The sequence below is a fragment of the Vulpes lagopus genome, chromosome 13 (genome assembly GCF_018345385.1).
Source record: "Vulpes lagopus strain Blue_001 chromosome 13, ASM1834538v1, whole genome shotgun sequence".
Taxonomy (NCBI): domain Eukaryota; kingdom Metazoa; phylum Chordata; class Mammalia; order Carnivora; family Canidae; genus Vulpes; species Vulpes lagopus.
Window position 1 is genome coordinate 10,720,242 of NC_054836.1, and position 27,863 is coordinate 10,748,104.

The 27,863-nt window shown below is 51.7% G+C and overlaps 1 protein-coding gene across 1 annotated transcript in view; it reads left to right on the forward strand.

Moving 5' to 3' along the window:
• WNT3A (Wnt family member 3A) overlaps positions 1-27,489 on the forward strand; it is a 44,189-nt gene extending 16,700 nt beyond the window's left edge. The window contains exons 3-4 of the mRNA XM_041727325.1: positions 16,334-16,599; positions 27,010-27,489. Coding sequence (XP_041583259.1) covers positions 16,334-16,599; positions 27,010-27,489 — 746 coding nt within the window. The remainder of the gene's footprint in view (positions 1-16,333; positions 16,600-27,009) is intronic.
• The last annotated feature ends 374 nt before the right edge of the window (positions 27,490-27,863 follow it).

A 27,863-nucleotide genomic window follows, 5' to 3' on the forward strand; every position in this document is an offset into this window, starting at 1 on the left:
GAGAAGTGTCGGTGTGGATTCTTTTTAATTGTTTGGTGGAATTCACCAGCGAAGCTTTGCTTTCTTGGAAGGCTTTACATTACTGATCCAATCTCATACCTGGTTATAGGTCTGCTCAGATGTTCTATTTCTTCTTAAGTCAGTTCTGGTATGTATGTGTGTCCAGGAAGGTATCCATCTCATCCAAGTCAATGGTTCACTTTGGAAGGATAGTCTTGCCAGAGGTAGAATTCTTGGTTGACAGTGTTTTCCTTCAGTATGTGAAACATATCATCCCACTGCCTTCTGACTCTAGTTTCTGATGAGAAATTGGTGGTTAATCTCATGCAGAACCCTTCATATGTGACAAGATGCTCCTCTCTTGCTGCTTTAGAGATTCTCTTTGTCTCTGTATTTTGATAGTCAATTAAAATATATCTCAGTGTGGATCTCTCTATGTTGGTCCAACTTGAAGTTCATTGAGCTTCCTGGAAATACTGGTTCAAGTCCTTCATCAAATTTGGGACTTCTTGGCTGTTGTCTCTTCAAATATTTTTTCTGTCCCTTTCTCTCTATCCTCCCCTGGGACTCCTGCAATACACTGTTTGTTGCTACAGTGGATAGTGTCCAACAGGTCTGTTCAATTTTCTTCATCCTTTTTTCTTTCTGCTCCTCGGATTGCATAATTGCAATAGAACTGTCTTCAAGGTCACTGATTCTTTCCCCTGCCTACTCAGCCATGCTGTTGAAAACCTCTAGCAAATATCCTGCTTCAAGTAACCATACTTGTCAGCGCCACAATTTCTATTTGGTTGTTTTTGTAATTTCTATCTCTTTACCAATATTCTCTCTTTGTTGAGACTTTGTTCTCCTGGTTTCTTTTATCCCTTTGGGCATATTTAGGACATTGATTCAGAGTCTTTGTCTGGTATATCCAATATTTGTGCTTCCTTGGGATACTTGCTGTTAATTTCCCTTTTCTGTGAATGGCCCACACTTTCTTGTGTCTTTGCATGCCTTATAATTTTTTGTTGGAATCTGCACCTTTTGATTATTATAAGATGGTTACTCAAAGAATCAAATTCTTTCCCCTCCTTGGAGTTTGGTGTGCTTACTGTGGATTGTAGTTGCTTGTTTATTCAGTGACTTGTCTTTACTTTGTGGTCAGCTAGTGGTTTGGCAAAAAATTTTCCTTAATGTCTTGGAGGAAAAAAGAAAAGAAAACAAAGCAAAGGAAGAAGACTCCTCTGGTTTTTGCAGATTGGCTGTGTTGTGCTGGCTTTCGACATGAGCTCATCTGCTCAGAGCCCCGTCTTAGCCCTCGCTGCCTGCCTGCACTGAGCTGAAGATCAGCTGTGAGTGAAAGTTTATGGTCCCTCCTTAACCCCATGTTATACCCTTGGTGTGCACATAGCTTTAGCTCTCTTGGTACACAGGAGCTCTTCAAACACTTCCTTCCCCAAGGCAGCTATCCCCAGCACTTTCCCCCCAGGTGGTCACTATGTCTGTTGTCCACCCCAACTGTAATTTTTTGCCCCACATGGCAGGAGCTCATCAATCTGATTTTCAGTGTTTTCCAGGAGTACTGCTTGGCCACTGTTCCACCTGAGAGAATTCTAAGGTAGGCATCAGTTTTTCAGGGAACCCCCAGACAGGCCAAATAGACAAAATTCTTGAGGAGCAACATCCACTCTGCTTCTTCTGGAACCAGCCACCCATGTGGGAACACTACTGCCTCCAGTGTTCCCTGTGCCAGGGAGGGTGGTGCTGTGACCAACTGAAAGTGCCTCAAAGCTATCTCACATTGTCAGAGACACTTTTGTCTTGATTCAGCATTTGCTTGATTGCTAAAAACCTTGAACTCCTTTCCAGGACTCTGACAGTTTCTGCTCCATTCTTTCCATATTTCTGTGGAGGGAGGGGCCCTTGGAGCTCCTCACTCTGATGTTTTGCTGATGCCATTCCATACCCCCTTTTCCAAACTGGCCTCAGAGACCATACAGTGCCACGTTCTGTTAGTGGAGGCACTTATGAAGGTCCACTTGGGTTCTGAGGTCGGAGACCGAGACCCACGCCTCAGTGGCATATAGAGGTCCCTAGGGAGATAAGAATGAAGGATGGAACATGCAGTGGTGTAGTTGCCTCTGGAATGAAGAGGAAGGAAGGACAAGCAATGCTGGGAGGAAGCTACACTGGGCCCAGAAACCACTGGTGTGCGTGGAGGGGAGGATAGCTGAGGGGGTCCCTGAGCAGGCAACCAAGCATTGCATGGAGGGTTGGTGGTGCCAGATTGCATTTGTTCAAGGTCCTGAGGCTCCCTTACTTCAGGTGGTCATGGCCATGCCCAGGGGCCATGCAGGGAAGAGAGGGGGATCACACTATGTGACTTTGACTGGTGAGTCAGCCAGCTTCCTGGAGTGTCAGCGTCCCTGTCTATAAAATGGGAGACTAATTGCCACTCAGCTGACTTCACAGAGTTGTTGCTGGTTGAGGTAATTACATGGTCGTCCTCACAGGGACAGCGGCTGCCATGTGTGGAGGAGTTAGGGTCACAAGACACTGTGATATGCCAGCTGTATGAGGGCCTATGCATGTGTGTGTGCATTTGTGTGGTGGGTGGGTGTACATGTGTGGTATATGCATATGTGGGCATGCATATGTGCATCTGTGAGCACACAGGTACATGAGTGAATCTACACACGTGTGTGTATGTGTGTGTAGGTGCCTGTGCACATGTGAACATATATGTGTGGTATGGTTGCCACACCCACTGCTGTGCTGTGGCCAGTGGAGTTGTGGCCCAAGGATGCATGTCCAGTAGGCCCCTGGACACCCCTGCTCCCTGAGATAGAAAAGAATGTCAGGGATTTCAGGAAGCAGACAGGAAGCTGACCTACCTGCAGCAGCTGCCAACTGGGTGGTGAGGAAGGCAGTCCACCTAGGAGGTAGGGAAGGAAGGTGGGTTTCCTTCAGAGCTCTCTTCTACCCCATGGTCTATTCTCTGCCTGGTCAGCGGTACAGTTGGAAATCAGGAAGTGTGAGTCCTCCAACTTTGCTCCACTTTTTCAAGACTGTCATGACTGTCCACAACACCTTACCTTCCCGTATGGATTTTAGGATCAGCGTGTCAGTTTCTGTCAAAACAAAAGCTCACATCATTACAGAGTGCGTTGAATCTGCAGATCACCTTGGGGAATTTTGCCATCTTGATATTAAGCCACCCAATCCATGAATGCGGGATGTCTTTCCACGTAGTGAGGCTTTCTTCAGTTTCTTTCAATGACAGTGGGCAATTTCCAGTGTACAAAACCTTCTTTTGCTAAATTTAGGCCAAAGTATTTTACTCTTTTTGATGCTGTTGTCAGTGGAATTGTTTCCTTAATCTTATTTTTGGATTGTTTATTGCTGGTGCATAGAAAAGCATAATTGGTTTTGGATCTCGGCCTCATGGTCTGTAACGTTGCAGAAGGTTTAGCAGTTCTGATGGATGTTCTGTGTATTCCATAGGATTTTCATATCCTTGGCTAATGGGAACAGTTTTCCTTCTTCCCTCCAATCTAGATACCCTTTCTTTTCTTGCTCCTTGCCCTGGTCAGAGCCTCTGGGACATTATTGGGTGGCAGTGAGCAAAACAGGCACCCCTGATTTCCTCCTGATGTCAGGAGTGGCTTTCCATCTTTCATCACTGGGTATCCTGTTCTTAACTTTTAAAAATCCAGGTATGAAGATCCTCACTCACATCAATGAAACACATGGGAGACTTTTTGTTTGTTTGTTTTTGATTTTGGAGAGTTTTAATATAATGTGTCTCTCAATTCTTTGAGTTTTTTTTTTTCTGAATTGTAAGTGACAAAAGTCACATAGTGATCTATTAACAAAACATTTAAAAAATATGTCAGCTCGTGGCCTGGTTGGGTCCTCCTTTCACTCTGGAAAACAAAGAGCTGGATGAGGTACCCAATTTGCACAGAGCACCACAGAGCTCCATGGCCTCGTTGTTATCAACATGGCCCGGAAGCCTAGGAATCCCCTCCTGGGACAAGTGGGATATGGTGGTTGTAGGGGTACAGGCAGAGAGGAAGGGAGAATGCCTTGGAACCATGTATGCTGTCCAAAGATCCTGGCCCATTTCTACGCACCCCCCTCCCTTGGAGACCCCTAGGGTGAGCCATAGTTCCCACTGGGATGCAGCACTGCCCCCTCTGCCACATGCTCCATCCTTTTCCCACAAGTTCATACATCAGGTTACATCATCTGAGAGCCAAAACCACAGCCCTGCAGTTATACTCAGACATGCCTGCAAGTTCCTCAATCAGGGTGGCCTCTGAGGGCCCTTGGCCTCTGCACCCACTCCCTGCTGTTCTGCTCTCCTGCATTACCACCACCCGCTGCCCAGGCCCTCTCCGGGGGGCCTCTGCCACTCCCCACTGCTTCAGACATGGCTGTGGCACACAGACTTCCCTGCCCATCCAGAGCTGCCTGCCTCTGCACCCTGTCCTCACTGCCCCCCACAGTCTGAAACCACCTCAGTCCCTGAAAGCCTCCTTCTCTCCAGCTCCATCTTACCCTTTAGCCCTCTGCCAGGCCCCGGGGCTGCTCCAAGATTCTTGAGTCCTTCCCTACTGTCACTGTCCCAGGACATACACCAGGCCCTGCAGGGCATCTTCACATCTGTTGTGGGTCCTCTGTCACACACGCAAGGCAGGTGCTAGGGCAGTGCCAATGAGTGCCCTGGCACATAGCTGGTGCTCCAGAAGGAGGTGCTGAGGAGATGAGGGCTTCCCAAGGGAGGTGGCCTCTGAGCTGGATCTCAAAAGTTTTTCTCTTTCTTTGGAACATGTTCACAGTGCTTTCTGGATGTGCTAAGTGTTTTGCACACGACAGGAACTTGAATCCTACCTAACACCCCTCCGATGAACTGCTGCTCTGGTTGCAAGTGAGGACATGGAGAAGCAGTGCAAGGGCCAGGCCAGGACTCCTGGGTCCACCCCGGCCTGTGCTGGGAACACCTGACAGGGGTCTGGGATGAGAAGAGGGGAGCAGGGGAGCCCAGTGAGCAGGGACCCAAGGAGTAGACAAGCCTCTGGCTCCTGGGCTGTGGTCCCAGGGAGCTCCCTTCCTCCCTATGCACCCCCTTGTTCCTTGAAAATCCGTGTCCTGGCCCCTTTCCTGCACATATACCTATGTCCTCCATGTCCCCTCCCCATGTCCCCTCCGCACGTCCACTCCGCATAACTTCCATGATCCCCATGTCCCCTCTTCGTGTCCAGGATCCTTTTTCTGCCCTGTGCTCCCTGTGTCCACTCCTGTCTGTCCCCTTCTACCATTTCTGCCAGATGAAAATCATCTCAGCCCCCAGGCCCTCACCACTTGGCTTTCATGGAAAAAGAAAGCCCCTTCACCCCCTCTCCCCCTCGCCCGCCGCAGGGCTGAGAAATGGCGGAATTCATTGTGGCCAGAGAGCTGAAAGGCCCTCTAGGAAGGAGCCGCCAGGTGCCCCAGGGAGAAGCCAGCTCTGGGAGGCCATTGTGGAGGCCCCTGCCTGCCCGCCTGGCCGCGCCTGTGGTAATCAATCTGATTGGATTAGGGTCAGGGCGACCCTAATCGTGTCAGAGGTCACCCCAGCTTTGTGGCAGGGTCCACGGGGCGCCTGGCCACCCCTGCTGAGGCGGCCTCTTGAACAGAGCTTAATGCTGCCCGGCCAGCTGAAGAGAGGGGCCCGGCCCTGTGTGGACGTGTGCAAGCGTGTGCATGTGTGTGTGAGCACGTGTGTGTGCCAGAGGCGGGGTTGTCCAGCCCGACCCCTGGAAGCTGCCCCTGCAGAGCATGGGGCTGGGAAGAGCTGCCCTCTGCCCGTGCTCCGGAAGGCCACCACCCCATGTAACTCCCGTCATAGGGCAGAAAGCATTTGAAGAATTTTGAGTGCAAGGAGTGCATCTGTTCCTCCAGGCAGGTCCCCAGGCCCCCAGGCACCTGAAGGGCCAGCCTGCCTGAGAGCTGGCCAACACCTCCTCTTGACCCTCAGGGAGGTGAGGGGGTGGGGAAGATGTGGGGCAAGCAAAGCTGGTCCTGAGGCTCAGTGCCCCCAGCAGACGCCCGCTGCCAGCCTAGAGGAGGCCCAGGCAAGACAAGCCCCTGCAGGAGCTTGAGCTCCAGGGGCCCAGGCCCAGGCCAGGGAGCTTTGGGGCAGCCTATAACTTCAGGAAGAGGGGAGGGAGGGCTTTGGGGCCTCTCCACCTGCACCCCAGCCTGCCTTGTCCAGTCAGAGCCCCGGTGCAACAGGGCCGTATTCCCCAGGCTACCCCGGGGTCTCAGGGCTGGAGGGATGCTGGCCTGCCCCTCCACACCAGGGAGCAGGTGTCCCACGTACTGCTGGGAGAGGTGGGGGCAGGCGTGGCCTGGGAATCTACTAGCTCACCCTCTAGGGGCCTAGACTGACCCTCTCAGCATCAGGCCTGCTCAGTTCTCCTGGTCAGACTCCCTAAGCTCTTGGCAGGGTCTACCGGTGTCAGTCACGTTTCTCAGCAAGACTGTGCCCCCCCCCCCCCAACGGTGTCCTTCCTCCGCAGTCCCCTGCCTCCTCCTTGGTCAGCTTGCCCTCCTTCTTACCCGTCTCCTTGGGGGCCTGGGCCGGGAGAGGAGGTGCAAGGGTCACGTAGGTGGCCCCCTCCTGGAAGAGCCTCTCCCCCCGCCCCAGGGTCCAGGACTCCAGGGGGTGGTCCGACGGCTGCCCTGGGTGTCCGGAGCGCACGCAGGCAGGCAGGCATGGGGCTGGGGAGGCCGGCCAGGCCCCAGGGGGAAGTGGCCTCCCGAATCCAGGTTGCGACCCCTGACCCCCATCGGAAAGTGTTTCGGTTCTCCGTGGCTGGGGGGCTTGCCGGTCTCCACGGCCTCCCCTGTATATCATTAACTCTGCCCGGCGGGGGGGGGTGTAGAGGGGCCAGGAGGGACCCCGGCGCCTCCCCGCCGCGCCCGGCTCAGAACACAATGTCCCCACGACGAGGACAAGATTAAGCACAAGAGAAAGTGAAATGCTGCGGGCGATTCACACGCCCTCGGGAGTGCTGTGCCGCAGCGTGTGAATAGCGCGCTCCCCGCGCGCCTCGGGCCCCGGGCCGCGCATACCTCCCGGTTGCTATGACTGGCTGGCTATGGCCTAATCGCCGACCAGGGGGAAATTCATATAAAATATCACGGCCCATTGTGGGCCTAACGCGGCGTGACAGTGGCTCACAAAGCCAGATTCATTAGCCCCAGCAGGTAATCAGGACGCCGGCCGCGCCGCCGGCCGGGCGGTGTCAGGGGCCGCGGCCGCCGTGGGGCGCGGGCCGCATTCCGCGGTCAGGTGGCTCCTCCTTTGTGCCGGCGCGGCCGGGGGTTAACAAATGCCGCCGCAGGGCCCGCCCGCCGCAGGGCCCGGAAGGTGGATGTGCTGGGCGCAGGGGCGGAGCGGGCCCCGGGCTCCTCCGCCCCGTGGGGCCGCACGCTCCGTGTTGGGGCGTGGGGGGGGGCCCGAAGACGCATCCCCTTCCCGAATGTTCTAGAGGAGCCTTGCAGGTCTTCCTGGCCAGAGAGAGGGAGAGGGGTGCATCTGCTCCAGCAGAGGGACAGCCCCCCCTCCACCCCTCACCTGCCAGGTGGGTAGAGCCCCCGGGAGTCCAGACAGGGAGGCACCACCGTGGTTGTCGGCTGGGCCTGCTGTGTACTGGGGGCGCCACATGGTGAGAGCACCTCAGTTCTCTCCTAGGGCCACCAGCGATGCTCTGGGAACAGGAGGGCCAGGGGAGGCAGAGAGATGCCTGACAGCCGCAGCTTGCCCTCTCAGCCAGCATCCTCACTAGGTACTGCGGTGATGGGCTGCACACCAGGAACCCCTGCCAGGGGGGCTCCACAGAGGCAGGACAGCATGCCCCCACACAGCACCCCCTCTGCAGACATGTAGGCGCACCCACCTCAGCACCAGATCATTCCCCAAGGTCAGCACTGTCCAGAGGACAGACAGCCTGGGGTCCCAAGATGCCTCAGCTGAGGGAGAGCGGGTCCTCTGCCACTGGTCAGCCAAGGAAAGGTTCCGATAGGCAGGACCTGTGGCTCCCAGGAGAGCTCACACCCTACCCTGTCTTGGTCTAAGTCCCTGCCTGCCACCAGCTGACAGGAGATAGGCCCCTGAGTCCTAAAGGCAGGTGGCCAGGGCCCAGGCTTCATATAGGGGCCAGACGAAAGGTCTACAACCCATGGCAGGAGGGAGGAGATGTCAGAGACCCCCCAAGATGGTTCCCCATCAGATGTGCAAAGGCCTTCTGATGTGCAAAGATCAGAGCCGGCATGTTAGCCCCCACCACATCCTTCTGATAGGGAGAGGAAACTGAGCCCCCCATATTAGCTCCCCCAAGTACTCTGATGAAGGAGGTGTCAAAGTCCCCCATATTAGCCCTCCCACGTGCTTCTGATGGGGAAGGTGTCAGCCCTCATACTAGCCCCCTGATGTTCCTGATGAGGAGAGGTGAGAAACCCCCCCATTCCTCTGTGCCCACTACATTCCTCTGACAGAGGAGGTGTCAGAGCCCACCATATTAGCCCCCTATGTCCCTCTGATGGAGCGGGTGTCAGAGGCCCTGTGTTAGCCCCCCATGTCCCTCTGGTGGAGCAGGTGTCAGTATGCCTCATGTTAGCCCCCATGTCCCTCTGGTGGAGTGGGTGTCAGAGCCCCCCATGTTAGCCCCCATGTCTCTCTGATGGGGCAGGTGTCAGAGCCCCCATGTTAGCCCCCATGTCCTTCTGATGGAAGCGGCTGTCAGTACCTCCCGTGTTAGCCCCCCATGTTCCTCTGATTGGGCAGGTGTCAGAGCCCCCCGTGTTAGATCCCGTAGTCACCCCTCACATCCCTCTTAAAGAGGTGGTATCAGAAACCCCCTCCCCCTCTCCTGAGTGGGTATCATTTGTGGCCTCCTTCTACAGGCCTCCTGGATCTGGCCACTATTGAGGAGGGGGATGGGCCTGTGAGTCATGGTGCTCTGGGCTATGGAAGAGCCTGGGGGTTCAGTCCAGGGTTGCATCAGAATCACCTGGAGACCCTTTAGAGAAATAGGTATCCTTCCAAGAACTATGGCCGTGGGCCCAACATGTGTCTGATGTGACATGCTGCCCGGGGTGTCTGCTGCTGGGGCAGCCCCTAGGCCCTCTTCCCCGCACAGCTTCCTGAGGGGCCCACCTGGGCAGACAGGAATTCCATCACATCAATCAGTGCTCACATCTGAACCACAGCCCCTTCCAGGAACTTCTCCTGCCAGAGGTCACTGTGTTTCTGGGAAAGGCCACTGCAGCAGCCCCCTAGACAGATAGTCTCATCCCAGGAGCTTATGTAAATGTCCCTATCCTTCTCATTCAGTGTTGGCCCTCACAGTCTTCCCCCAGGAGAAGATGGGGCCCAGCCACCTCAAGGCTGCAGCCACCAAAACCAGCTTGGTGGAATCTCAGGACCCTTTGCTGGGGGTGTAGGAGCCTCTCCCTGGGCCCTGTCTGGGCTCAGCATTACTGCTGTGGGCCAGTGCATGCTGGGGTGAGGGGGCCTACAGGACCCATGGCAATGGGAGAGAGAGAGGAGTGCCCTTCTCCTTTCTGGGCCGGTTCTCTCAGCAGCATTAAAAGGATTCCCCAGACTCAAGGCAGTGTGTCCTCTCGGTCTCTGCTGAAACAGCCTCCTGGATGGCCTCCCTGCAAGAAGGTCAGCTCCAGAGCAGAGGCTGCAGGCTTCTTGTCCACTAAGAACACGGTCAGTGCTCAATTAGCAGTTGCTGATCGCCAACTTCATGGTGAAATGTGAGAAGGTGAACTTTCTTCAACACAAAGTACCCAGAAAACATTCTTTTTGCATGTAAAAAGTTTTTTCTCTAAAATTATGCTATTTTTAATGTCTTATCCTCCCACAAAAAAGTAAAAGTAACAACAAGTGGTGATCCTAATTCAGTCTTCAAATGATCTCTCCTACTTGACAAGTCTGTGGAATTCAAATCTGGAAACAAGAATTTGTTAAGATCCCTCAAATGTTTTTGAAACCCAAGGAGGCAAAGTTACTGCGGAAGCCCATCTCATGGGTGACACCTAAGGCTCCACTAGCCTAACTGTGATGGAGCACTGTGGGGTGCTCTCCCTGCCTTCTGCCATACACCCAGCTCTCACCACACGGGACTCCCTCAGCTGCTCCAGACTTTACTCATCCACCCATCTACCATCTATCCATCCATCCATAAGTCCATCCATCCATCCATCCATCCATCCATCCATCCATCCATCATATATCCCTACCCACCCATCCACCCACTCATCCATCAATCCACCTACACATTCATCTATCATCCATCCATCCATCCATCCATCCATCCATCCAATGTATCCACTTATCCACACATCCATCCATCCACTCATCTATCCCCCCATCCATACATCCAACCATCTACCCACCCATCCACCCACCTACTCATTCATCCAGCAGCCACTCACCCACTCATTGATCTACTCATCCATCCATCCCAATCCTGCCCCAGAGTTCACATTGCCAAGCTTCATTATATGTTACTATTTCTCCTACTCTATCTCTCATGAACTGTAAGGCAGGTGACTTAGCACAGCCCAAAGCCGCGAACTTGATCCACAACAGCGGAGCCTCTTACTAAAGACAGGATTCCCCTGGTTCACCCTCTTTCTTTCCAGTGCAGGAATTCTTTTTTTTTTTTTTAAGATGTATTTATTTATTCATGAGAGACACAGAGAGACAGAGACATAAGCAGAGGAAGAAGCAGGCTCCCTATGGGGAGCCTGATGTGGGACTCGATCCCAGGACCCCAGGGTCATGACCTGAGCCAAACCACTGAGCCACCTAGGCATCCCTCCATGCAAGGATTCTTTCCACCTGAGAGTGGGTCATCTAGGTTCTCCTTAATTAACAATTGGGTGGGTAGTTCCTTCACCTTTTGAAAGCCTGGGTTGTTAGAAATTTCATCAGATAGAGCAGCAATCCCCTTTCTTGCAGATTTATTAGCTTGGTTCTTGAGAATGGGCACCTTACATCTTACCCACCTCATATTCCTAGTTTTGAGCCTAGTATATAGCTCTTTACAGACTCTTAGATCCCGGATGGATGGATGGTGGATGGATAAATGGATGGTGGATGGGTGGATGGATAGATGAATAAATGAATAGATGGTAGATGAATGGCAAGAAGGATAGATCATTGACATTTCACAGGAACTCAATAAATAATTGGTAATGAAACAATGTCAAGTTCCTGGCAAAGATGGCTTTCCCCGTGGAGAAGGCTTAACTCACAGAACGACTTTGTCACCAAATTTCCTTTCTCCTTCCTTTTCCCAGCCCCGACCTCAGTTCTGAAACTGTGACATTTTCCATTTGCCTTATCCTCTCACAGGAAAGTGAGAACACCTGGCAGTCCTAATTCAGTCCTCAAATGATCCCTGGTACTTGACAAGCCCATGAAATCCAAGTCTGGAAACAAGATCGGTCCTGTTCCAGAGCTCTGAGACCCCGGGAGGCAAAGCCCATCTCACGGGTGTGGAGGAGAGTCCTGGGGCCAGCAGGGCAGTCTGAGCAGCTCCAAGGGCTCAGGCAGGTGGTGTCCCAGGGACTTGGCACACTGGCAGCACAGGCCCTTTGGCCACCATCCCAGACCTGTGTCCCCTCCTCCTCTCCTGACCTGCTGTAGCCCATGGCCAGTGACAGTGACAAAGGTGTTTCCAATCTCATTCCCAAGACACGGTTCCCTTCCCACGGTGGGATGGATCCCCTCTGGTTCCCTAGCTGCCTCTGTTGTGTAAACAGAAGCAGAAACCTGACAAAGCTGCTGTCGGTGGCTAAGAACTTTGCTGTGACTGGGGCGGCTGCCAGGGCTCCAGACCCCAGTCTGATCCTTGCTGTGCCCTCCCCGCCCACTGCCTCAGGGGAGCCCCATCCTACCTCCCCCAAAGCCTGAGGCTACTCCAGCCGGTCAGATAATGACCTTCTTCTTTCCAACACTGGTGGAAATCTGATAAAAGCAACAGGTTCTCTATCCAAAAACAACACAACCCCCCACTCACAAGCTTTCTGACATGGCCTGTGATTCCTGCTTGGAGTGACGCTACCCCAAGATCCCTGGATGGAAAGCCCCAGTCCTGCAGGTGTCACCCGGGCATGCAGGGGGTCTTCCTCCTGCACGACCTCAGCATGCACTTTTACTTTTTCTCTGGAAAGAACCGTGGACATACAGAGGCACTGCAGGAGTGATGCTGACTCCGTTTCCCCTCCCAGACCTCCCGCAAGGCTAAGAACCCACAGATCCAGCTGCATCCATTGAAGCAGAGATCCCTGGGTGTTAATTCCAGACTTCACCCCGATTTCACCTATTTTCCACCTGTTCAGGGTCCCCTCTAGGTGTGTCTGCCTGGCCCTTGCCCCTTGTGCCCTCGAGACCAGGAGGAGATGCGTCAGGCCTTTGGGGTTTGCCTGACATAACTTGACTCTGCTGGGAAGGCCTCCATGGGTGTCCCTGGAGCACCTGCTCGAGGCACCTGCCGCCTGCCCGCTGTGGGGCCCGCCGGCTAGGTGGGCCAGGCAGGGCATCTGCTATGCCAGGTCTCAGCTTCCCAAACTGCGTGGAGGCCGTGTCTTCCACTTCCACGTGGACTTTCTTTGCCCGCACAACCCATCTCACACTTTTCTGGCCACAGGCCTTGTGGCGTTTCCTCAGACGCTTCTTCTCCTTCAGAGCAAGTTGAAGGCTACACGGTGTCCTCAGCCTTCGGACCTGGTGTGTGATGAGCCCCTTCTGCTCAGGGCAGGAGGGGAGATTGGGGCCCACAGGGGAGCCAACTGGGGCAAGCTGTGAGCAGGGCTGGACTGAGTTCTTCCTCCCAAGTTGAAGGCCTCCCCCACCGCCGCAATCACGCCCTTCCCCTCGAGTGTGTCTGGCGGCCTGGCCTGTCTGCCTGAGCCTGATAAGCAGCAAGCCCTTGTTCGGGTAAGGGGCAAGGCCCCAGGCTCGCTGGCTCTCCCCCAACGTCACAGGAGGGTGGTGGGCAGAGGCCAAGGCAGTCTTCCCCCAAGAGGAGTGTTTCTGGCAACCAGGGGCCTCAGGCAGCTTGAAGCAGCACTGGGCTGTGTGCACTGGGCTCCCCGAGTGCCTAGAACACCGGCTGCAGGAGAGGCCCCAGGCCAGCGCCAGCAGGGAGCCCAGTCTGGCTCCAAGGAAGAAGACAAAATAAAGGTGTGGCTCTGCTGGAGGGGAGGGACAGCAGGACAAGGTGCCTGGGTCCAGGCCACGCTGGCATTTATGCACAGAGACCTCAGACCTGCAGAAGGCAGTTCCGGGCCTGAGAACTGATGGGCTGTGCTACAGAGGAGAGTAAGACAGGGCATCCAACATCTGGGGGAGCAGCTGTCTGCTGGCCTTCGGGGAAGGGACAGTGAAGGTTGCTGAGTGGGGAGGGGTGGAGAGCCAGCCCCACAGGCTCAGATCCTGCTGGGCCTCCCTGTCCCAACCCAGGGCTCCTGGAAACGCAGAATGAACAAGACACAGTCCCCACCTCAGGGAGCTTCCAGGCCAAGGAGGGGACGAATCAGGAGAGGGCTCAGGTGAGAGCTTCCTCGGCCAGTCAGTGACCACACTTGGACAGCATGGCCAGACCCCGGCTGAAGAGCACACGGAGGAAACGGCAGGTGCACATGACCAGAGGAGCAACTGGAAGTCTCCCTAGGGGAGTGACAAAGGCTGACTGTGGCTGGAGGCCAGGGAGCAGCTGCCAGAGCTGGGGGGGCAGCAGGTGGGGGGGGCCTATGCGTAGGTCAGGCAAGGACCAGCCCCAGGAGCTCAGAGGGACCAGGCAAGATGCACTGGGCATGAAGCAAAGGGCTGTGCCCTCAGCCTTGTATGATGTGTATGTGCACGTGTGCTTGCGTGTGTGCATAGGTCTGTGCATGCGTGCTTGCATGCATGCGTGTTTGTGCATGTGTTCTGCATATACATGTTTGTGTGCACGTGTTACATGTGTTTGCATGTCTGTGTGTTTGCATATGCCCACGTGTGTGTATGCATGTGTGCATTGCATGTGTGCAAACGTGTGTTGTGTGCATGTGTGCCCATGTGTTTGTGTGTGCGTGCATGCTTGTGCACGCACTGTGCCCGTGTGTTTGAGACGCATGACACACACATGTGCATGGGGGAAAGCTGGAGGCAGGTGTGCAGGTCACATCCAGGAGCCTGTGATGGTACAGGTGACAGACGCTGAGGGCTGGACTCAAGGGCAGGGGAGGGGAGGAGGGAGGGGACAGTACTTGTGCGCTTTTCAGTGACAGGTATGGCGGCTCTTGGATGAGTCTGAGTGTGTGTGCTGCTGGCTGGAACTGTCTCGCCATTCCTCTGCCTCTACCTGCCTGGTGTCGGGGGTGAGCAAGCTTGAGGAAGCCAGGGGAATAGCCCACAGCCTCTGCTGGCAGTCTCTGCTCACTCCCCAAGATGAAGCCCACCTGCCCATCCCCCAGCCAAGACCAAAGCCACCAGGCACTGATGTGGGCGGGGACACAGCGGCACCCCACAATGGGAGCCGCTGGGGGCCCAGCACCATCCAGACCACCCAGCCCATGCCCAGCATGGAAGGCCTGGAGGGGCCCATCCTCACACCTGTCCTGCTCCCTTCTCCCTCCTGCTGGCGCAGGAGAGGTGGGATGCAGGTCCCCATCAGGACAGCAGCAGAGATGCCCACAGGTGCACCGGACACCGGACACCAAGCCCAGGTTCAGCCCCAGGCCTGCTGAACTCCAGAGCCCGTGGCTTTTTATCTAGATTTTTAAATTCCTGCTCACCAGCAGGTAAGCTCCCTGAGGCTTCCATGTTCCCCTCTGCAGAACTTGGCAAAGAGCAGGCTCCATATGTGCATATGAAGGAGTGAGGGAGGCCCATCCACTCACGCAGGGTAGCCCCATCCTCACCTTCCCCCCAGAGGGGGTCATTGCTGGGTCCCCTTGCTGGAAGGCTCACGCAGACCCAGGACGCACGTGCACTCGTGTAGTCAGGGGAAGCCCAGCTGCAGACGTAGCCTCTGCAGAGCCCTCACAGCCTCCCCAGTGGACTCTGTCTGCTCCTGGTCAGCCTCACCAGCTCCTGCTTCCCAAGCCCCACCCCTCCTGCATGGCCCTTCGGCAAAACCATGTCCCCACACTCAGTTTCCCCTCATGTGGAGGGAGGAGGCTGCATCTGGGGGCCCCAGCAGCCTCCAGACCAGCCCCCAGGGTCAGCAGCAGCCTGGATGCTACAGCTCTCAGCATCTCCAAGTCCAGGAGCATGGAACTAGCATGAGGCAAAGGGTCCAGTGGAAGCACTGACCTCGAGGAGGTTCCAGAAAAAGTGGCCCTTCAGCTGGACCATGCAGGTCCCTGGAATTAGGGGTGGAAGATGGGAAAGTGTGCGGGCAGAATGAGAGGCACAAGTGGGCAGTGTGCGGGCCAGGAGCTGCCCCCAAGCAGGCCACCAGGCTGCTGGACACTTTCATCCTGGACGTCTGGGTTGGGGGTTTCTACCACGGGTTGTTTGGGCCCAAGAGGAAGGGGTCTTTAAATCTGCCTTTTCTCAGTGGATGATTTTGAGATTCATCCATGCCCCTCATTTTGTCCCCAATTAGACAGAATACCACTTTACTGGTTTAACTGAGGTAAAACTGACACAGAACATTCAGTTTCAGGTGTACCACATACTGATTCGATACATGCACATATTGCAGGATGACCACTACAGTAAGTCGGGTTAGTACCCCTCCCACCATGTGCTTACAATAATTTTTCTCGCAGTGGGAGCTTCTGCATCACATCGGCAGAGCTGACTGATTTCATGCCACAGATTTTTATCCGTTCACCTGCTGATGTACATTTGGGAGCCCCTAGCCAAGCCCTCTGCTTCCTGGCCCCTGAAGCACCTGAGCTTCCTCGGGGGTGAATACCTAGCTGAATGGCCAGTCACATGGTAGGGGTCTGGCTTCAAGAAGCTGTCAAACTGCTTTCCAAGGGGCAGCACCAATTTCCTTGCCCCCAGCAGTGTAGGGGGTTCAGGTTTTGCACGTCCTGGCCAGTGCTGGCTCTGATCTGACCCTTGAATTGCAGGGGTCCCTGTGTTTCCTCATGGAGACTGATACCCAGTCCCCCTCCTGGGGCTCGTTGGCCCTGCCTGGCCACTGGGGAGACTGTAAGTCCAGCACCCACAACCACCCCAAGGACCCAGGCCCAGCCCAGCAAGGGGCCAAGATACCCTGGGGCCAGGTGCCACCCCCGCAGCCCTGCTGGGTCCTGCCAACTGGGTTGCCTCTCTCCGCAGCCACCCGGGAGTCTGCCTTTGTGCACGCCATCGCCTCGGCCGGCGTGGCCTTCGCTGTGACACGCTCATGTGCGGAGGGCTCCGCTGCCATCTGTGGCTGCAGCAGCCGCCACCAGGGCTCACCAGGTGAGGGCTGGAAGTGGGGAGGCTGCAGCGAGGACATCGAGTTTGGTGGCATGGTGTCCCGGGAATTCGCTGACGCACGGGAGAACCGGCCAGACGCCCGCTCCGCCATGAACCGCCACAACAATGAGGCCGGACGCCAGGTATGTTGTCGGCCCTTGGCTGGTCCTGGAGGTGCACGGGGAGTTGTCCATCCAGGCCGTGTGCCCCCAGGGGGTTGGGAAGGGGGCCATTGTACGGCCTTGTGGGGGCTGGGGGATGCACTCTCTGACCACATTCTTGAGGGTCCTGGAGACATGGAAGATTTTTTTTTTACATATAAATTTATTTTTTATTGGTGTTCGATTTGCCAACATATAGAATAACACCCAGTGCTCATCCCGTCAAGTGCACCCCTCAGTGCCCGTCACCATTCACCCCCACCCCCCGCCCTCCTCCCTTTCCATCACCCCTAGTTCATTTCCCAGAGTTAGGAGTCTTTATGTTCTGTCTCCCTTTCTGATATTTCCCACACATTTCTTCTCCATTCCCTTATATTCCCTTTCACTATTATTTATATTCCCCAAATGAATGAGAACATATAATGTTTGTCCTTCTCCAATTGACTTCACTCAGCATAATACCCTCCAGTTCCATCCACGTTGAAGCAAATGGTGGGTATTTGTCGTTTCTAATGGCTGAGGAATATTCCATTGTATACATAAACCCCATCTTCTTTATCCATTCCTCTTTCGATGGACACCGAGGCTCCTTCCACAGTTTGGCTATTGTGGACATTGCTGCTATACACATCGGGGTGCAGGTGTCCCGGCCTTCCACTGCATCTGTATCTTTGGGGTAAATCCCCAGCAGTGCAATTGCTGGGTCGTAGGGCAGGTCTATTTTTAACTCTTTGAGGAACCTCCACACAGTTTTCCAGAGTGGCTGCACCAGTTCACATTCCCACCAACAGTGTAAGAGGGTTCCCTTTTCTCCGCATCCTCTCCAACATTTGTGGTTTCCTGCCTTGTTAATTTTCCCCATTCTCACTGGTGTGAGATGGTATCTCATTGTGGTTTTGATTTGTATTTCCCTGATGGCCAGTGATGTGGAGCATTTTCTCATGTGCATGTTGGCCATGTCCATGTCTTCCTCTGTGAGATTTCTCTTCATGTCTTTTGCCCATTTCATGATTGGACTGTGTTTCTTTGCTGTTGAGTTTCATAAGTTGTTTATAGATCTCAGATACTAGCCCTTTATCTGATACGTCATTTGCAAATATCTTCTCCCATTCTGTAGGTTGTCTTTGAGTTATCTTGATGGTATCTTTTGCTATGCAAAAGCTGCTTGTCTTGATGAAGTCCCAATAGTTCGTTTTTGCTTTTGTTTCTCTTGTCTTCATGAATGTATTTTGCAAGAAGTTACTGTGGCCAAGTTCAAAAAGGCTGTTGCCTGTGTTCTCCTCTAGGATTTTGATGGAATCTTGTCTCACATTTAGATCTTTCATCCATTTTGACTTTATCTTTGTGTATGGTGCAAGAGAGTGGACTAGTTTCATTCTTCTGCACGTAGATGTCCAATTTTCGCAGCACCATTTATTGAAGAAACTGTCTTTTATCCCGTGGATAGTCTTTCCTGCTTTGCTGAATATTAGTTGACCATAAAGTTGAGGGTCCATTTCTGGATTCTCTATCCTGTTCCATTGATCTATGTGTCTGTTTTTGTGCCAGTACCACACTGTTTTGATGACCACAGCTTTGTAGTACAACCTGAAATCTGGCATTGTGATGCCCCCAGATATGGTTTTCTTTTTTAAGATTCCCCTGGCTATTCGGGGTCTTTTCTGATTCCACACAAATCTTAAAATAATTTGTTCAAACTCTCTGAAGAAAGTCCATGGTATTTTGATAGGGATTGCATTAAATGTGTAAATTGCCCTGGGTAACGTTGACATTTTCACAATATTAATTCTGCCAATCCATGAGCATGGAATATTTTTCCATCTCTTTGTGCCTTCCTCAATTTCTTTCAGAAGTGTTTTATAGTTTTTAGGGTATAGATCCTTTACCTCCTTGCTTAGGTTTATTCCTAGGTATCTTATGCTTTTGGATGCAATGGTAAATGGGATCGACTCCTTAATTTCTCTTTCTTCATTCTCAACGTTAGTGTCTAGAAATGCCACTGACTTCTGGGCATTGATTTTGTATCCTGCCACACTGACAAATTGCTGTATGAATTCTAGCAATCTTGGGGTGGAGTCTATGTAGAGTATCATGTAATCTGCGAAGGGGGAGAGTTTGACTTCTTCTTTGCCAATTTGAATGCCCTTTAATGTCTTTTTGTTGTCTGATTGCTGAGGCTAGGACTACCAGTACTATGTGGAATAGCAGTGGTGAGAGCGGACATCCCTGTCTTGTTCCTGATCTTAGGGGAAAGGCTCCCAGTGCTTCCCCATTGAGAATGATATTTGCTGTGGGCTTTTCGTAGATGGCTTTTAAGATGTTGAGGAATGTTCCCTCTATCCCTATACTCTGAAGAGTTTTGATCAGGAATGGATGCTGTATTTTGTCCAATGCTTTCTCTGCATCTATTGAGAGGATCCTATGGTTCTTGGTTTTTCTCTTGCTGATATGATGAATCACATTGATTGTTTTATGAGTGTTGAACAAGCTTGCATCCCGGGGATAAATCCTACTTGGTCATGATGAATAATCTTTTTAATGTATTGTTGGATCCTATTGGCTAGTATCTTACTGAGAATTTTTGCATCTGTGTTCATCAGGGATATTGGTCTATAATTCTCCTTTTTTGTGGGGTCTTTGTCTGGTTTTGGAATTAAGGTGATTCTGGCATCATAGAAGGAGTTTGGAAGTACTCCATCTCTTTCTATCTTTCCGAACAGCTTTAGTAGAATAGGTATGATTTCTTCTTTAAACGTTTGATAGAATTCCCCTGGGAAGCCATCTGGCCCTAGACTTTTGTGTCTTGGGAGGTTTTTGATAACTGCTTCCATTTCCTCCCTGGTTATTGGCCTGTTCAGGTTTTCTATTTCTTCCTGTTCCAGTTTTGGTAGTTTGTAGTTTTCCAGAAATGCGTCCATTTCTTCTAGATTGCCTAATTTATTGGCATATAGCTGTTCATAATATGTTTTTAAAATCGTTTGTATTTCCTTGGTGTTGGTAGTGATCTCTTCTTTCTCATTCATGATTTTATTAGTTTGAGTCTTCTCTCTCTTCTTTTTAATAAGGCTGGCTAATGGTTTATCTATCTTATTAATTCTTTCAAAGAACCAACTCCTGGCTTTGTTGATCTGTTCCGCAGTTCTTCTGGTCTTGATTTCATTGAGTTCTGCTCGACTCTCTTCTTCTGCTGGGTGTAGGATCTATTTGCTGTTTTTTCTCTAGCTCCTTTAGGTGTAAGGTTAGCTTTTGTATTTGAGTTCTTTCCAGTATTTGGATGGCTGCTTGTATTGCGATGTATTTCCCCCTCAGGACTGCTTTTGCTGTATCCCAAAGATTTTGAATGGTTGTATCTTCATTCTCATTAGTTTCCATGAATCTTTTTAATACTTCCCTCATTTCCTTGTTGACCCTTTCATCTTTTAGCAGGATGGTCCTTAATCTCCATGTGTTTGAAATCCTTCCAAACTTCTTGTTGTGATTTAGTTCTAATTTCAAAGCATTATGGTCTGAGAATACGCAGGGGATGATCCCAATCTTTTGGTATTGGTCAAGACCTGATTTGTGACCCAGTATGTGGTCTATTCTGGAGAAAGTTCCATGTGCACTTGAGAAGAATGTGTATTCAGTTGCATTTGGATGTAAAGTTCTATATATATATCTGTGAAATCCATCTGGTCCACTGTATCATTTAAAGCTCTTCTTTCTTTGGGGATGTTGTGCTTAGAAGACCTATTGAGTGTAGAAAGTGCTAGATTGAAGTCACCAAGTATAAGTGTATTATTATCTAAGTATGTATTAACTTTGGTTGTTAATTGATTGATATATTTGGCAGCTCCCACATTCAGGGCATAAATATTAGTGATTGTGTCCTATCATCAGTATAGATAGATCCTTTAAGTATGAGATAGTGTCCCTCTTCATCTCTCACTATAGTCTTCGGGGTAAATTTTAATTTATCTGATATAAGGATAGCTACCCCTGCTTTCTTTTGAGGACCATTTGAATGGTACATGGTTCTCCAACCTTTTATTTTCAGGCTGTAGGTGTCCTTCTGTCTAAAATGAGTCTCTTGTAGACAGCAAATAGATGGGTCCTGCTTTTTTATCCAGTCTGAAACCCTGCGCCTTTTGATGGGGTCATTAAGCCCGTTCACATTCAGAGTTACTATTGAAAGATATGAGTTTAGGGTCATCATGATACCTATTCAGTCCCTGTTTTTGTGGATTGTTCCATTGGACTTCCTCTTAAAGAGGAATTTTAAGAGTCCCCCTTAAAATTTCTTGCAGAGCTAGTTTGGTGGTCACATATTCTTTCAGTTCCTGCCTATCTTGGAAGTCTTTATCTCTCCTATTCTGAATGAGAGCCTTGCTGGATACAGTATTCTTGGCTGTATGTTCTTCTCATTTAGGACCCTGAATATATCCTGCCAGCCTTTTCTGGCCTGCCAGGTCTCTGTGGAGAGGTCTGCTGTTACCCTAATATTTCTCCGCATAAAACTTAGCGATTTCTTGTCTCTTGCTGCTTTAAGGATCTTCTCTTTATCTTTGGAATTTGCAAGCTTCACTATTAAATGTCGAGGTGTTGAGCGGTTTTTATTGATTTTAGGGGCGGGGGGAATCTCTCTATTTCCTGTATCTGAATCCCTGTTTCCCTTCCCAGATTAGGAAAGTTTTCAGCTATGACTTGTTCAAATACATATTCTGGACCTCTGTACCTTTCGGCACCCTCAGGTACCCCAATTAAACGCAGATTTTTCTTCCTCAGGCTGTCATTTATTTCCCTTAATCTATCCTCATGATCTTTTAATTGTTTGTCTCTTTTTTCCTCAGTTTCCCTCTTTGCCATCAACTTGTCTTCTCTGTCACTCACTGGTTCTACCTTGTTAACCCTCGTCGTTAGGACCTCTAGTTTGGATTGCATCTCATTTAATTGATTTTTAATTTCTGCCTGATAGATTTAAATTCTGCAGTCATGAAGTCTCTTGACTCCTTCATGCTTTTTTCTAGAGCCACCAGTAGCTTTATAAATGGGCTTCTGAATTGGCTTTCTGACATTGAATTGTAATCCAAATTTTGTAACTCTGTGGGAGATAGGACAGTTTCTGATTCTTTCCTTTGAGGTTTTTCCTTCTAGTCATTTTGCTCAGTGCAGAGTGGCCAAAAGCAAGTCGTACTTGATAGAGGCATTAATTCTTCTCACTGTAGCATTCCAGCTGTTCTCTCTTTAAATCTCAAGCTGAATTCATAGGTTTTCAGGATGATTTGAAGGTTATCTAGGTAATTAGGTGGGGACAGGTTACTTGGGGACCCTACTCTTCTGCCATCCAGCCCCGCCTCCATGGAAGATTTCTGAGCAGGACATGTGCCTCAGTTCCCTGGAGGTGTGGCTGGGTGGATGGGCCATCCTTGGTGGCCAGGCTAGAAATCTGCTCACCTACTGCCTGGGGCTCTCTGAAACAGCCAGTCCATTCACTGCACAAGGGCTGAGGGCATTCCCACAGGGTGGCAGGTGGGATACAGGGCTGCCTTGTTGGCCTGCCTGCAGTCCAGGGAGGAAAAAGTGAAGCCCCTGCAGCACAGTTTGGGACATTGTGTGATAAAGAAATGCACACACAGGGTGACCTGGGCACCTTGCAGGGGCCACACCCCGGGCTGGCATCTTAAAACAAATGCTTTCTGCTGGTACTGGGAGCAGTGCATGCAAAATAGCTAACAGCTATCTAGGTAGAGGAAAGCCACGAGAGCCCTGGGGCCACCCAAAGCCTGTGACCAGGAGTGAGGCTGTCTGGAAGACAGCATGTAGAAAGCAGAGGAAGAGGACAATCAGGACCATGCTGTGAAGGGCTATATATGTTGGAGTGGACTGGGTCTGATGGTCGTGGAGAGCCCACAGGGGACCGGTCAGTCATGGGAGGTGATGCTCTAGTAGTTTCAGCAACACCAGGATGGTGCTGGCCTGGGAACCAGGGCATCACAGAGGCCTGAAGCGTTGGGCTGCCATCAAAAGAGAACAAAGAAACCGACTCATCTTCCTGTCCAAGACAAGTACAAATGCAGGACGAAATGGGAAAAGGGCCCCATTAGACACAGAGGAAGCCCACCTGTGTACAGTCACCCTACCTACCACAGGACAACAGGGCAGCACAGACAAGAAATGGTCCCTTCAATGAATGGTGCCTAGTCAATCAGACAATGACATGGTGGGGAAAAGACGCTGACCCCTACCTCACGCCATATGTACAGTTAATGCCAAACCCAAATGGAAAAGGTAAAACAAATGAACAGAAATGTTAGGCAGAAAACATGGAATGTTTCTATGACCTTGGAGTAGGCAGAGATTTTGTAAACAGACTGATAAAAGCACTTGCAATGAAAGAAAACTGTAATAACGTGGACATATTAAAAGATTCATAGAAGGGTATAAGAGGCCAAAGAGACAACTGGAAGGGAACATGACAGGAGTTTCTGGGGAGCTGATGTCCAGTGGCTGGCAATTTGTGAAATTTTGTCAGGTTTTGCATTTATGACATATATACTTTTGTATGTATATTATGCTCCTATGAAGTTATTTTAGGTGTCAAATATGTAACCTTGAATAGTGAGAAATTAGTGGCCCAAGGGCCGGGAGAAGGCAGAACCCTGAGCCCAGGAGCTGAATCAGCTTTCATCCTGAACTGGGCCACAGTGCATACACTTTCGGCAGCCTCGCCATCTCCAGGAAACCTCCCCCTGGTTTAGGCCGGAGCTCTGAGGAGTAAAGGAAAACCAGAAGGAGACCAGCCCTTGTATACAAGTGCAGGCTAGAAAAATCTCAAGATCTGGGAACAGATTATGGTGATCCCAATTGCTCGTTTTCCCACATACCTGGAAAAGGCAGGCAAATCCCCCTTTGAAGGGTGATAACCATATTCAAGGTCAAAAAATGTTTCTACAAATAATTTTCCAAACACAGCATCCAGCACAGAATCAAAGGATAACCTGTCACATGAGCTGGTGACACAATGAGTGATTGTCAGCAAAACTCGCAGAAACAAGTCCACAGGGACTCTGATACTGGAATTATGAGACACAGACTGTGGAAAAGAAATATGCTTACTTAGGTTTACAAAGCCAAAATGCGAGTCTGAATGTCTCAGCGGGGAACTGGAAACTATACAGATCATATAATATCCTTTGGAAAGAATCCCGTAGCAACTGTAGAGTGGAAAGACCTGTGAGGAATCACAGTGAATACAAGCATTTCCCTCTGCAGCCCCTCAGAACCCCACTAAAATGACAGTGAATGAATCTTACAACACATCAACACAGGGATGCTCCCGACAACATGGAAGCCAGGAGCTGAGCATGGCAGCAAAATTTTGTAAACTAAGAAGCAGATGCATGAATACTCCGGTCTTAGAAGCAAGTAGAATCCTAAATGAGTAGAGAACTCTGAGAACCAACTCGGGACGTACTAGTATCAGGTGTCTTGAAAAGTGCAGCTTAAAAATGGGAAGATAGATTGATAATTTACAGTAAGAGTACTTTAGAACCCACCAGGCCTTTGTCCAATAGCTTGTACCCAGGCAAATGCCCCCACCCTTTACCAAGGCAGAAATCTGCAGGTGTGTTCCCCAGGAAAGACAAAGCACTGTGTGTCCAGACAGAAGGACAGCAAGCACAGCCTGGGTGAAGGCGAGGTTTCCCTGAGTGAAATCCCCATCTACACACACATTTACCTTCCTATTGTCGGTATTCCACACTGACCATGATGACCCTCCAGGAAGGGGGATGGAACCAACCCAAGAGGAAACTCAAAGATACTGACCTGGGGTTCCCCAAGAAATAATGGAGCCAGGTCACTCTACAATGAGGGGCCCATGCAGATTAGCCCCCACCAAGGAGCTGAGCTTCCAACATGACAGGTCAGGTCCTCCTTTTAAGTATCAGCAGACAGCCCGGGATCACAGGACATCTGAGGAAGGCCTCTCACAACCACAGAGGTAAAGATAAAAACAAACAGGAATAAAACATTGTAAAGAGAGGTGAAAACTTCAAACTCCACCAGTCTTCCAGGCACCTGGCTGGCTCTATTGGTAGAGTGTATGACTCCTGAGCTCAGGGTCATGAGTTTGAGTCCCATATTGGACATTGAGATTACTTTTTTAATTTAAAAAAAAAAAGATTGAAAAAAGTTAAAGAAAAAAACCCTGCCACAATACCCAGAGAGAGAAAATACTCTCTCCAAAAAGTGGGATAGGATGTCGAATCAAAAGAACTTTCAGGGAAGGTGGGAGAAACTGCTAGAAAATAAAGGTAGAATAGAAGAAACCAAACTCCCAGCACAAAGGTTGTCCGAGACAAGGCAGAGATGGAAAAGAGGAAAAGAATGGAGAATACAAAGGATCTGTCCAAGAGACAATGACAGATATGATGTAGAGGAAGTCAGCTAAGAAGGCAGGAAGGTACCCAGAATCACAAGGTTCAGACCGAACAGACTGTATGCACTGGCGCATGAGAGAGGAGACCCACGTCAAGACCCATCACCCTGAAATTCACAGCCTACAACACAGGGAAGCCGTCCACTCTGTGGGTTTCATGCAGAGGATCTGGGATCCAAATGGTTCCCAAGAACAACAATGGAAGCTGGAAGAAAAATGGAGCTGTGCTAAAGGGAAATGAGTTTCTAAGCCAAGACTTTTATACCCAGCTAAACCACCTTGCCAACTTTTTAGGTAGAAAAGCTGCGTTTTGGGACATGCATATTTCCCCAAATCTGCCAGACAGCTTCTGAAAAAGATGTCCCCGAGAAGCTGAAATCTTAAAATATGTGGTGTGTTTAAACATCTCAAAGACAATTCGGGCAAAGCATGAGCCTGAATCCATAATAGGTACATTAAAAACAGCAACCACAAAGTTTTGTAGGAAAAGAAAAGGAGTGATCATGGGGCTCAGCTGGGTATGGCATCTAACACAATGCCAATACTGCCAGCACTCACTATTGATCTAACTGGAGTATGCTTCAGTTTTTAGGGTGGAGGGGGCTGGGCAGGTGTGCATTTGGAGTGGCGGGGTGATGATAAAAGAGCTGACTTCCTGCCCTCCATGGGGACAGGGGAGACATTGCTGGGCCCCTCAACACTCAAGATGCAGCAAGTCAAACATTCTATTGAGATGCAAGAGGGCCTTGTGTTGCTCTGGCTGGTCAGGAGGTGCCGTGTGGGCCTGGGTGTGGGAGCAAGTCTCAGGTACTCTTGGACTCCTTAAAGTACATGCATATATAACTTTTATAAAAGTAAACCTAAAGACATTGAAAAGGTCTCCTCTGGAAAAGAGAAGAGCACAGACATAAGACAGAAATTAACTGTGGGGTGGGGTGCAGTCATTGCAGATGCCCTGGGAAAGAGCCAGTAGGAGAGAAGTGTGGAAGACACAGCAGGGAGGGGACAGGGTGGGGATGCACTTGGGGCTGTGTCTGGATGCACAGCCCACCTCACACTGACCAGTAGGGGAATAATGAGACTCACATACGCAGCTGCAGATATTCTTGTAACTGCATTTTAAAAAGGAAGCAGCTGGCATTCATTTTAATGTTGAATTTTATTGTGGCCGATATATCAACCAATGTGTTATCATTGCAATGAGAGTCACAATAGTAAAACAGCGAATGAAATGTTATAGTCCTCCTCTTGCGTGAGGTCTGGGGGGTCTGCGCCAGCCAGCAGACAGCCCATGGCCCCCTGGACCAGCCCCATCTCTAGGGCTCATGGGTGGCAGGTGTGCACCCCAGCGGTCAATGCAACATTAACCTGATTGAGTCAGACACCCCTTAGCCCCCAACCCTGTCCCTTCCCTCAAAGAGAGAAAGGAAGAAATGCATTCCTCAGTCAGGCCCTGTGGCTGTTGACCCTCAGGACCCAGAGTCCCCCAGCCTGGTGCTGCACACCTCTTCCAATTCCCTTACATACCTCTGAAGCCAGCTTCCGGGGGGGGGGGGTGCAGCCACCCCCATCACCTCGCCACCATGCACAGATCCTCTGGGCTACTGTTCCAGCCCACATCCTCCCTCCTGCATGCCCGAAACGCATCATCACCTCACACTCCCTTCCCTTCCTTCGCTTGGTCCTAGAGGATGTAGAAATAGACCTGACCCCAGCCGAGGAGACCTCTCTCCTCCCAGGCCCTGCCCTCCGTGGACCTTGGGTCAGCCAGGATGCCCCCTGCAGTGCATGGAAGAGGCGGCGCCGGTGACCCCCGTGAGAAGGGACAGGTCTTACTGGGTCAGCCAGCACAACAGGAGGAGGGGAGCCGCCGGCCAGGACCTCACCCCGGGGAAGACGGACCGCACAGGCGAGCCATCCCGGGCAGGGGGTGCCGAGGGCCAGCCCTGACGCCCCGGGGTGCGTTCCTGCAGGCCATCGCCAGCCACATGCATCTCAAGTGCAAGTGCCACGGGCTGTCGGGCAGTTGCGAGGTGAAGACCTGCTGGTGGTCGCAGCCCGACTTCCGCTCCATCGGAGACTTCCTCAAGGACAAGTACGACAGCGCCTCCGAGATGGTGGTGGAGAAGCACCGCGAGTCGCGCGGCTGGGTGGAGACGCTGCGGCCCCGCTACAGCTACTTCAAGGTGCCCACGGAGCGCGACCTTGTGTACTACGAGGCCTCGCCCAACTTCTGCGAGCCCAACCCCGAGACCGGCTCGTTCGGCACCCGCGACCGCACGTGCAACGTGAGCTCGCATGGCATCGACGGCTGCGACCTGCTGTGCTGTGGCCGCGGCCACAACGCGCGCACCGAGCAGCGCCGAGAGAAGTGCCACTGCGTCTTCCACTGGTGCTGCTACGTGAGCTGCCAGGAGTGCGCGCGCGTCTACGACGTGCACACCTGCAAGTAGCGCGACCCCGCCGGCGGGCGGCTGGGCTGGGGGCCGGGCTCCTCCCTTGATTAGGTGGGGCGGGGCTCCTCCCTGATGGGGCGGGGGCGGGGTTCCTGGATGGGGGCGGGGCTCCTCACTGGACGGGGCTTCTCACTGGACGGGGGGCGGAGGCTCCTCCCTGATGGGTCAGGGGCGGGGCTCCGGATGGATGCAGGCTCCTCCCTGGATGAGGGCGGGGGCTCCTCCCGGATAGGGCGGGGGCGGAGCTCTTGGATGCGGGCGGGCTCCTCCCCGGATGGGGGCGGGGGCTCCTACCTGGTGGTGCGGGGATGGGGCTCCTGGATGGAGGCGGGGCTCCTCCCGACGAGGGGCTAGGGTCTTACCCGGGGGAG